We start from the raw sequence: 12,263 nt of genomic DNA, 5'->3' as shown, positions 1-12,263 counted from the left end.
TCGCACTAAAGTCCGAAATTTAAAATAAATTAGTTTAATAGTTTCCAAAAAATAAAAATCTAAAAAATACTATGCTCATTAAAAAATTTTCCATTCATCTTTGAAATTAATTTCGAAATTTCTCTAGAATAAACTATTATTCTCCTATATGTGGGAGTGCAATCTTTTTGCATCGCCTACATTCTACCTAAAATAGAATCATTTTATCAATTTGTTAAAACTTCCCCAGAAAAACCAAATTTTAAACCAGAAAAAAAATCATCTTTTACTGAAAAATTTCCGTATAAATAGAACAGATTTATAACAGTCAAAGAAAATTTCTGTGTAAAATACTATAACATTCTAAAAAAAAGGAAAATGGTATGTTTTGTTGATTATATGTGTAAATCTAGTAGAGCTTGAAGCTAGTTCAATAGAACGTTCCTTAGTTTTATTTCGTTGAAAAGACGTTAATTTAATCATTTATTGTCTGATATTTACTCCCACGTTGAAATAAGAATATGCACTATTTACTGTTAATTTTCAGTGAAGCTCTTCAGTTGAATTCCGCCAACAAAACTTTAAAAAAATATATTTTAATGCCTACGCAACGGTTTAAAGAGCCTAAAGTATATCACGTGATTTATTAATAAATGAAATATTTTATTTGTTCTCTAGAGAAAACGACTTGTACTTCCAAATTATTTATGCGGAAACGATTGTTAAACTATTTCATTTTATTTTATATTACAACTGGCGTTGAACAGCCACTTAATTCAGAGTTTACGACTTTTAATGTTCAATTCCTTAGCTTTGCAATTTTGAATCTAAACCAAAAAAAAAGGTAGCTCCTGCATCAAGCATTGGGACAAATTAGCCTTCTGGGAGGAGTTTTGATGGAACTAACCGGAATTTGAGTTACGTGGAGGGGAAAACCTCCAACGGTAAGCCTGAAGCCCATGGTTCGTCTACTGTTAAGATATTTTAAGTTAGCACAGTGGTCGGTGATCACCGGATCAAAGTTCATATCAACCACCGCTATGCTCCGAACCTGGGTCACCTTATTGAGAGGCGATTGCTCCCTTCCCTGGCCACAGTGGCTCGAAAATTGTTTCATTTAATAAAACTACTGAGATTTAACTAAAATTCTTCATAATACTTACTTACTTCACAGTTCTACTATCTAGGAGGAATCTTGACCTTCTCTACAATGCAGCTTCACTTTTTCCTACTATTTTTTGATGATAAAAATCTTTTTTCTTTTTTGAAGCGTTAAAAATATGTAATTTTTTTGCTATATAATTTTTTTAATGGACCTAAAAAAAACTTTAAAAATTTTTTGGGAGGGGGATTTTGCGAAAAACACATGCAAGTTATTGTTAAATAGCATTTTTCAGTTTGCTACATTATAATAAATAATTTCAATTTTATTTTTGCTTTATTTAAAGTTATTCTCTTTTGATTTAATATGAAGGTTAATAAATGTTTAGTATTTTTGTTCGAGTTTCTGTTTTAACTCTATTCTTTCTTGAACATTTTTAGAGTTATTGGTTTCAAGCTCTCTTTTTACTTTCAGACTAAAAAATTTCATTGAATTTGTTGAGTGAAAATTGCTTGATAAAATTAATTTAATGAGAAATACGGTTTTTAATAATTATTTTATTAAATTATTTTGAATAACTTAAAAAATGAAGTAAAAAATATATTATAATCCGATTATAGGAACAGTGATTAATTTAATCAGGGAATCTTTTTGCTATTTATTTTTGATTTATTTTTTATCCCATATTAATTACATAAAATTCTATTAGTATCTAATATATTCAACTGTCTTTAAAAGAAAACGAACATTCGTGTAAAAGTAATAAGCAATTCTACTGATATAATAACAGAATTAATAATGAGATTTACTTTACCCAAGTTAAGCCAATTTTTCAGCTGCCTAACATCGAAGAAATGATCACAATAATTAAAAATTTGATAAATACTAGAGTTTACTTGTAAGGTATCTTGGTGATTTTTCAGAAATTTATGACAAGAAAATAGTTAAGATTAATGCCAATGATTTTTGCAAAAAATCCTTTTCACAAGGCATATATTATTTCTTCTAAAGTACATAGATTTTTGTTCAAACATTTTCCGATAGTTCAAGTTTTCCCGGTCATTCCATTTCATTTTGATGCATGAAAATTCAGTTCTTTTTTCTCCGATTTCGAAATCTTTGCACTTATTATATTACTAGCCGCCTAAGGCGGCCAGCTGTCCGCCACGCTGAAGGTTTTCACAAATAAAGTTTTTTAAAANCTATTAGTATCTAATATATTCAACTGTCTTTAAAAGAAAATAAACATTCGTGTAAAAATATTAAGCAATTCTACTGATATAATGACTGAATTAATAATGAGATTTACTTTATCCAAGTTAAGCCAATTTTTCAGCTGCCTAACATCAAAGAAATGATCACAATAGTTATAAATTTGGTAAATACTAAGGCTTACTTGTAAGGTATCTTGGTGATTTTTCAGAAATTTATGACAAGAAAATAGTTAAGATTAATGCCAATGATTTTTGCAAAAAATCCTTTTCACAAGGCATATATTATTTTTTCTAAAGTACATAGATTTTTGTTCAAACATTTTCCGATAGTTCAAGTAGAACATTTTTTTCCCGGTCATTCCATTTAATTTTGATGCATGAAAATTCAGTTCTTTTTTCTCCGATTTCGAAATTTTTGCACTTAGTATATTATAAATTTCATCCACTAATTTTTTACGATTGTTTTAAAGATTTGAACTCATCTTTTGAAAACTTTTTGAACTAAAAATATGAACTCTGAGGATGAAAACTGTATGCCTTTAACAAAAAACTTAGATCATTATTATTTTTTAATTAAGACGTTTCCATGTTATAAATTTTTTGGAAACCATCAGTCCAATTTAGAACGTCCTATATCATACTTATAGAATAATTTTTAGCTCAATTATTAAAAGTATTTAGTTCTTTAAGTGAGGAGAAGAAAGAGATTTTCTGAGGAAATTATTCTATTAGGTTTTGATTTCAGAATTTCCTGCGTATCTTTTTTTTCTCATTTTAGTTTGTTATATTGCAACCCATTTTGAGTAATAAATTGCAGTACTATGATAGTTTGTAAGTTCTGCAATAGATAAAAACTAACTTAACGGTTTAATCATGAATTTAATTACAATTTTTCTTATATGTTAACACATTTCATATCAATTACATGTTTTACACATGTTTTGTTGCTGTATTAAGACGTAACATCTATTTACTCGTATTAAACTGAAAATTTGTTTTTAAAAAAAAACTATAATATATAAATGTTCACAATCTCATATCTTTAAAATCAAATTTTTTAGATATGTAATGGAATATATGTTTATTCATTTATTGAAGTAATTCTATTATTCATCACGAAATTGAAATAAAGAAGGAACTTAATTCTAATTGTTCCAAGAGAAAATGCTGTCTTAATTAAGATAATTTTAATTTTTAATTTTATTGAAAATAAAAATGCTGTACATATTAAGCTGTAAACTCTCAACAAATTTCAAGCTTAAACTCTCAACTTGCTGAAGCATTGTAAATATTACGTTGGATTAGACTAATGACAAAATATTTTTCAACCACTACTTTTGCTTCCCCTTAATTGTTGTTATCGCTTTTTAAATTTTTTAAAAAAACTAAATAATCTGTTTAATAAAAAAAAGGAGGAGTAGTTATACATTGTTTTTTATTTTTCAAAATCATACAAATGATAAATTCTAATAAATTCTATGTTTATTTACACATCTGTGACTTATTAAAATACTATTTACATTTGATGGATCGTACATCGCACTTATATATATATAATTATAAGGTGGTTATCTGATCAACAGATGAATCACAAAATTCACGATACATCACAAAATTAAATTTAAAAAACATCATTGGCACAAATCGAAAAAACACGTTACATAAGTTCTGTTTTTATCATAATAAGTCAAAATAATTTTATATTGATGTCTTTGTAAATTGAATCTGTAAGAGGTGACTTCCAATAGTATTAATTTTTCATTCATAAAGTCGACCAAAAAAGAGTACCGCAATAAATTTCAAATTGGAGGGATTGGAGGACTTCATACAGTTTCAGTTTAGAAAGACACCCTTTCTAACATAAAAGAGTTTACAATATATTCACTATAATGTCACACAAGCTTATTACATTTGTTAAAATCTAATTGTTGAAAACTTGTTCGAAATGGCTAAATTAACATTAATTTTTACATCTCATTTTGTATTGTAATATGCACTTATAGTAGTAAAGTTTCACAATTTCAATCTATTTGGTCATGCTAAATCTAAATTATAGATATTTTATTTATTTGACAGGTTTATTGCTTCATTTCCCCGTCATTCAAAAACCTTTAAATTGCAGTTGCTGTTTGCTTAATTGAAAAGTATATCATTCAATAAAGACTATTCTTTTCATTATAAAGCATTAATTATATTCATAGTTCAATTAAAAATTCCACTTTTTTCCTTTTAAAAAAATTATATTATCAATACAATTCTTAGAAAAATGCATTTCTAAAAAAGTATATGATTAAACAGAAAATCATACAAGTTGACATTGTTTTGCTTACAGTATACTATTTTAGAGAATAATGACTTAATAACTTAAATTCTTTTTTACTTCACTTACATCTTAAAAACTTCACTTTAAATATCTCTTAAGAAACATAAGCAACTTAAATTTTCACTCCATATCTGTTTTAAACAATTTAAACCAGTCTTTCATATAAGTTCTTAGAAACTTAACCTACCTCAAATATCGTTTAAACAAGTTCAAACTTTAATTCGTATGAATCGCAAACAACTTGAACTACTCAGAACTTTACTTCAAATATATTTTAAACAACTTAAGCTACTTAAACCCTTAGTTCATATGTCTTTACATCTACTTAATTTTCCCCAACAATTAAGCACTTTGTTAAGATTAAGCACTTGGTTTCGATATTCAAGTATAAGATAAAGGCATTCTGAAGGCTATACTTTACTTTGGTCCTTTAAAATCATTAATATTAGCACCTATTAAGCTATTCAATAGACATTCTGTAGATTTAAAAAGTCTTACAAAGAATTTTAGTATGAAAATTTTATTTCGGAGTTATTGAAAAATTTCTAAAGGATCATACTTATTTATACAAATATTTTTTGTAATGTTCGTTGGAATTTTTTTTTACTTTGAAACATTAAAACACCTATCTCTATTTAATTAGACTATGTGCTACAAAACTTTAAGTAGGAAATAGAAATCTCAGTCGGTTTTTTTAAATTTAAAATACTATAATTATATAATTAATAGTAAAATGAAATAAAATTATATTTTCCAATAAAATATTCATGAATTTGTTGACAGTAATATAGTAAGGGTCTTTTTTCGACTAAAGATGTTAGATGTTGTAAAGATGTTAGTATCAATGGGTATTTTAAATATACCTGCAAATATTCTACATCATAAAAGTATCGAAAACATTATTTTTAGAAAATTATTTTTCTTTAAAAAAATTGTTAATTTCATACTATTATATGTTAAAACTTATTAAACAATTAATGTAAATGGAAACAATCTAAGAAATCTATAATTCATGAAAACGTGTCCTTAATATTCAATAGAACTATATCATCAAATGTTTGATAGTGCAGCTATGATTAATTAATATTGCATTTCAAAAAGATATCTTTGGTACTATGACACTTATAAATAGATACAATCAAATTTTTTAAAAAAAAAAGAATTCTTGATAAATTATAATAAATTTTATGTTTATTTACGCATTTGTGATTTAATCCTTTCACGCAGAATTTTTATTGAACATATTTTTGGTAATTTTTTTCATTATTTTCTATTAATTTAGGATAAATTAAGTGAAAAAAATATTATATATAGCATTTTAGTAAGTTATGGTTGCGAAATACAGCAAGAAACACCGATGTCTCTTTCTACTTTAAAAGGAAAATGTTCCAAACACGGCTCACTTCCAAGCAATAAATTTTCAAATTTGCACTTATTAGCACTAATTAGCACTTATTAGCACTATTATTTAGCTCTAATAGAAACGAGTTATTTATGATTAATTTTCAATTCATTATAGATAAATTTCATTTCAGTCAATTATAGATAAATTTTAGAATATGAATGAAAAAAATTATTTCAAACTTACTTTGTTTTTGGATTTCATATTTTAATGAAAATATAATTCCGATAATATAACAGCTTTTTTTAGTAATTATAAGACTGCTTTAAATAATTAAAAATACCAAAATATACTTTTTCTTGAAATTAGTGTCAAAAATATATTTGTATATATAGGAGACACCATTGTCCCATCTGCGTCAAAGGGTTAAAGTGATTATAAGAAGTTTCGGTTTAAAAGTAAAATATTCAGTTAAAAAATCAAAAGGGAAATGCTACCACTCACTCTTTTTTTAATATATTCAGTGTGTTTTTAAATCAATTTACACTGAAAAGTTTAAAATTGCAGTAAACAATGCACAGCAATTGAAATTGCAATCCTTTTTTTTTAGATACGAATTCTTTTTCTTCGATTACAACTCAATTAGGAATAATACAAATTTTACTCTAACTTATAATCACACTCATCACTTTATGAACTCATCGTGCAGTAAACAACAATTGAACCAAGCATACATTTACAATTTCACACATTCATGAAGGCACTATATTTACTTTTAAGAAACTCTAGATTTTTAGAGAACATGCAAATTGTCACACGACTTAGATTTCATACACGCTTTTCTCAAAATTTTTTTCAACACTCCTGATGCCTTAGAACCGGAATAAATGGAAGATCTCCTGTTGCCAGATTGGGAATCTCGTTTCTTTTTTAGTTTTTCCGCCACCTTGGCCTTGATGCGGATTTGAGATAGTGTTCCAACTAGGAGTTCATCAACTTGATGATTGATAACAACAGATATCTCTATAAATTTGCACCCACGATCTTTTGCCAGCGACTTTCCTTCTGTAAATATATATGAATATTCTTTAAAAAAATCATAAAAAGCTAGCTTATGAAATAGATCTGCTTAGGTTAATTCGAAAAATTCGACTTTTTTCTAATGTAACCTGTATTTTTTATTTTTCCAGACTGATTGGAAGTCTGATATATTTTAGATTTATTACAATTAGCCTAAATGTTTTTAGACTAATCAGTAAATGCGTGAAGAATTACTCAATCTGACAGGATTTTCTTTTATTATTAGGCTTATACACAAGACATATCTAACTTAAAAGTTAGATTTATTAAGCTAATAAAAAGTTTTTCAAAAAATATTCTAATATAAACAAAGTTTAAATAATAGTTTCAAATAGTTTGAAAAAGCAAATAATAAGAAATTTAACTTCATTGAAAATAAAACATATTCAATTATGATCAAAATATTCGAATTTTTTACTACAAGATTTTTTACTACAAGATACATAAATCGAATTTTTTAACGACACGAAAATCTGAAATATAGTATAGAATATCTTAATAAATACAAGTAATCTTTATCAATCCAAATAGCAATTATACTAACAATTAAAACTAATTTAAAACTAAATTTCGAATAAAAATATTTGACTTTATTATATACAAGATTTCTGCATCTTGTGTTATCATTAAAAGAACATTGTAAAAAACATCTACTTAAGGGTTTTATTTGTTTTGAGTTATTCATAAAATGTTTCCTTTTTTTAAGGATACAAATTTATTTAAAATGTCCCTCTTTTTAAATTTTTTCTGGACTTCTTTGTGAACATTCACTAAAAGGCAATTCATGAAAAAATCAAAAAGAAATCTAAAATTTAGTACAGAATATTTTAAGGATGAATAAAGGCAATTATTTTATTAAACCAAATAATAATCATATTCATAATTAAAACTAAATATCGAATCAAGTTATTGAATTTAATAATATACAAGAGTTCTATATTTTATCGTTACGCTAAGAGAAAATTGTAAAAAACATCTAATTAAAATATTTTATTTATTTCGAATTATTCTTAAAAAATATTCACAATTTCAAGATTATGAAATTATTAAAAATATTTCCCTTTCTAAAAAGTATTTTTTGGGGGTATCTGTATGAACATTCACTAAAACGCTCTTCAGAAAAAAATAATAAAAAATCTGAAATTAAGAATAAAATATTTTAAGAATGAATATAGATAGTTTTTTATTAATATAAATAATAAACATATTGATAATTGAAACTAATTTAAAGCTAAACTAATGTATTTTTATCTCGTTTTCAAGAAATTAAATGTAAAAAAGGAAATTAATACACTTTTTATCTAAACAAACTTCATCTGTAAGCGTTTTTTATATTCACAAGCTTTTCAACTCAAATTCTATGTCCAATTTTGGTATAATATTTCACTTTAACTTTCGTGTTCGAATGTTCAAATGTTTGAATTGTTTGAGTTAATTGTTTTAAATGTACTCACCATCAGTAGAAACTACTCTCAAACGTGCAAGATCCGTTTTATTTCCACACAGAATTACTGCTTTTGTATCAATACATTTCTCCATAAGGCAAAGGATGTGTCTCGCTAGTGAGTAACTTTTCCTGTCCGTCACTGAGTAGACTATCACGTAAGCGTCAGTTTCAGAATTTTCAGATTTAGGAAATACAGTCTGAAAAAATAATAAATAAATAATTTTTTAGATGAGAAAATAATATCTACACATTTTTTATTATAAATTTTTACCTATGAACTTTTCTTATAAATTTTATTTTTAAAATTTATAATTTTACTTGATATAGTTAAATATAATTTTAATTATAATGTAATTTTAATTTTATTTTATATAATATACAATTTTAATTATAATTTTTTTATAACTTTTTATGAAGATTTATGTTTTTTAAATTTTTCTTAAAAATTTTCTTGTTAATTTGTATGATTTTTATGTTCTTTTATATTTTTCTTATAAAATGTTTAATTAATTTTTTCATATGATGAAAAAAGGAAAAANTTTATTTTATATAATTTACAATTTTAATAATAATTTTTTATAACTTTTTATGAAGATTTATGTTTTTTAAATTTTTCTTAAAAATAATTTTCTTGTTAATTTGTATGATTATGTTCTTTTATATTTTTCTTATAAAATGTTTAATTAATTTTTTCATATGATGAAAAAAGGAAAAAGACTTTTGGAAAAGTTTAGTTTTATAGATGATTAAAAAAATTTAATGCAACTTAAGATTAAATCAAATTTAATTACTTTTTAATTTATGAAATATCCTTTTTACTTACAAATCTTTTATTATAAATTAAAACTAATAATATTGAAATAAATAATAATCTTGAAAATCATAGGATTTATTTACATCTTTAACAATTTATAGTTCAATATTGTATTCGTTAATAGAGCTCCTAATCATCCATTTTAATTAAAAATTTTTGAAAATATATTTATAGCATATGTTGTTAGTAAAATGTTTTTATTCTATTTTGAAATTTTCTTAACTATCGAAATATAATATGCATTTAATATGATAGAAATTTTATAAATTATAAATATAATATGCACTTAATATAGTTTTTTTTAATATCATAATATATATATTTAATACTTACAGTTCCTTCATGAAACGTTTGCTTATCAAATTCCATCTGAGATTCTTCTGTATTTAGAATAACTGTTACTGCTCTGTCTACTTCTTGATCTAAATATTAAAAAAAAATCATTAGTGTGATGTAAATAAATTATATACAACGCTATTTGAATTAAAAATTTAAAGTCTTGAACGTATGAGCGACTTGAAACAAGCATCTTATGTTTAAAGTAATTTGATTTTAAGTTTAAAAGTTTTTTCAAGTAATTGCAAAGAATTAATAGAATTAAGAGGTACTGATACTTTATTTTATTTTCATATATTCATAAAGTACATTAATTAATCAAGTTTATTCGGTATTAAAGTTACTACTTAAGCGATTTACCTTTTTTTTAAAAAAAGAAAAAAAAGAAAACGAGTCCGAAGACAGAGATTTGCGCTTTTACTTCCTGTTTCATATCTTCCTTTTTCATATTTCTTCCTTTTAGTTTACAACATCCTTTAACTTGGTTACATACATAAATTAAATTTATTGCCTTGAAGTGGATTCCATTTATTTGGCCGTTAGATTCTACAAGTTATTTGAACTATAAGTTATTTATAACTTACGAATAATCCGAACTTCTCGTGATATAAGTTATACTTAACTAATTAAAATAATTAATTTAGATCACAATTTTTAGTGTTACTGATCTACTGAAGAATGTGAGTAAAATAATCGTCAAAAATATTTAATAATCCACTACTATTAGCTATTAATAATTATTTAAAATATTCAAACAATCTTATAAGCACCAGAAATTAATACTTTACTAGTTGAAAGTAACTATCTTCATTGCGTCGAGGACATAAAATATGCTATTAGGCATAATAAATTTAATTTAATTTCTTCAAATATAAATATTGAATTGATTTTCGGTTAATATTTCTTGCATGTTATTATTTAACATTTGTATTCTTTAAAATTACGTCGCTGTCAACAAAATTTTTTTAATTAATTTCACTACTTTTAAAATTAAATCGAAAATTACAGTTAAAAAAACATTAGCAATTTAATTTAGATTGAAGTAAATCACAAATATTAATGACAAAAATATTTTATTAACCAATTCATATTGTTTACTCATTACTTTATTTTAAAACTTTATTAATTTTTATCATCTAATTCTATAGCCTCAATCATTACAAAATAAGACTTAATCACTCGCATGTCTTCTTTGGTAAACTTATATTCAGAAAAACTAGATATTACTGATAGCAAAAACATAACAATTGACCATTATTATCGGCAGTTATCAAAAAGATCATGTTTATTACATACTTTTTGCTCTATAATATTAAAAGAAATAAAATTGAAAGTTGAGTCTGAGTTTCCTAAAATAAGTTAGAATTGCATCAGAATTGCGTTAAATAAGGTAAGCATGACACTTACCGCTAGAAACCTCATCAGCGCAAATATATTCTGACGTTAGAAACTGTTTCCACATAGAAGATTTCCCTACTCCTGATGCACCCACGAGAAGAACTCGATACGATTTCTTTGGTACTGACAATTCCTTTTGTTCGTTCCTCAGGGGTGACGCATCTTCAACGGTGTCTTTTCTTTTCACGGTCTTCTCCTCTGAATCAGCAAAACGTGGATTCGATTTGCATCGAAATGAGTCACCCCTGTTGACGACTCCCTTAGAAGTTATACTAAAATTTCTCAGCCTGCAGTAATCTGTCTCATCACCAGGAAGAGGAAGAGATCGGTTGGACACAGTCCGTTCCTTCACCTTGACACCTCCACTTTGAGTTGTATCACTAGGTATGCTTGAACCTCTATGCCTCTGCCTGGACTCCGCAAGCTTCTTAACAGATTTCACTGAATAGGACCTAGAGACTAGTTCTGGAGTTGTGGTCTCTGGATGAGTCTTGGGCGAAGCTCTGGACAGTCTCCTGTAGAGGAGACCATTGTGCTCTCTGTGGTCACCACCATTCAGTTGCAGTGGTCTCAAAATCATTTTTCTGTCGTCTTTGCCAACCCATTCACTGCATCGCCTTCCTCTTTTTTGCAAAAGAGCTGTTGCTAATCCATCATAGGACGTATCAGATTGGCTTCTAGCAACGGATAACATATCGGGCAAAAGTGACATTTTCCTAAAGTCCGACACTGGTGTCATGTTAATGTCCGTTTGGCTATTTGAAGTATAAACTAGTACAAAGTAAGCTCTAGAACACGCTTTATAACGGGACCGTCTAAAAAATAACTCTCGTCATCTGTAGTTCTCTAATTACCATCGCTTTCTGTCCCGCTTCCTCGGAAGACTGGATTAAATAGTGATTGAATCCGAGAGACGGAAAGATGTCTTATTTATAGCATCGCGCGGGTCTGTTACGTCACCTTTGACGTCACGAGACGAAAGTTAAAGGCAGGGACTGGAGAAAGAGGAAACTCACGTGATGTGACGTCATTTATAAATGATGCGGAGGAGCAGGGATGGACAAAAAGACGATCTTTCTTTTTCCTCCCCATCCTCCGTTGAAAGGGAGAGGAAGGTGATGTTGGAATAAAATAAAAAGAAAAACGTACTAACGTCATGATTGCTCTTTTTTCTTTCTTTTTATCTTTTTTTTTTACTGTTGATGTTAAGTTTTGTTTCGTTTGTAAT

General features: G+C 26.1%; 1 protein-coding gene across 1 annotated transcript; it reads right to left on the bottom strand.

Moving 5' to 3' along the window:
- Positions 1–5,872: 5,872 nt before the first annotated feature.
- Positions 5,873–11,939, bottom strand: LOC107457420 (GTP-binding protein REM 2). Its single transcript, XM_043044284.2, has 4 exons — positions 11,045–11,939; positions 9,635–9,723; positions 8,495–8,684; positions 5,873–7,025 (listed from the first exon to the last, which is right to left on the bottom strand). The coding sequence occupies exons 1-4, from the start codon at positions 11,772–11,774 to the stop codon at positions 6,754–6,756; spliced, it is 1,281 nt and encodes a 426-aa protein (XP_042900218.1). The 5' UTR covers positions 11,775–11,939; the 3' UTR covers positions 5,873–6,753.
- Between the last annotated feature and the right edge of the window lie 324 nt (positions 11,940–12,263).

This window comes from Parasteatoda tepidariorum, chromosome 10 (assembly GCF_043381705.1).
Source record: "Parasteatoda tepidariorum isolate YZ-2023 chromosome 10, CAS_Ptep_4.0, whole genome shotgun sequence".
Classification (NCBI taxonomy): domain Eukaryota; kingdom Metazoa; phylum Arthropoda; class Arachnida; order Araneae; family Theridiidae; genus Parasteatoda; species Parasteatoda tepidariorum.
The sequence above is the reverse complement of the archived record's forward strand: the minus strand, read 5'-3'. Positions and strand labels throughout refer to the sequence as shown.

Excerpts from the sequence above, each read along its gene's own strand:
- LOC107457420 (XM_043044284.2), bottom strand. The coding sequence starts at position 11,774 with ATGACACCAGTGTCGGACTTTAGGAAAATGTCACTTTTGCCCGATATG. Across the intron at positions 9,724-11,044 it reads CGCTGATGAGGTTTCTAGCG|ATCAAGAAGTAGACAGAGCA; the intron begins GTAAGTGTCATG and ends TTTAATATTTAG. Across the intron at positions 8,685-9,634 it reads AAACGTTTCATGAAGGAACT|ACTGTATTTCCTAAATCTGA; the intron begins GTAAGTATTAAA and ends TTATTTTTTCAG.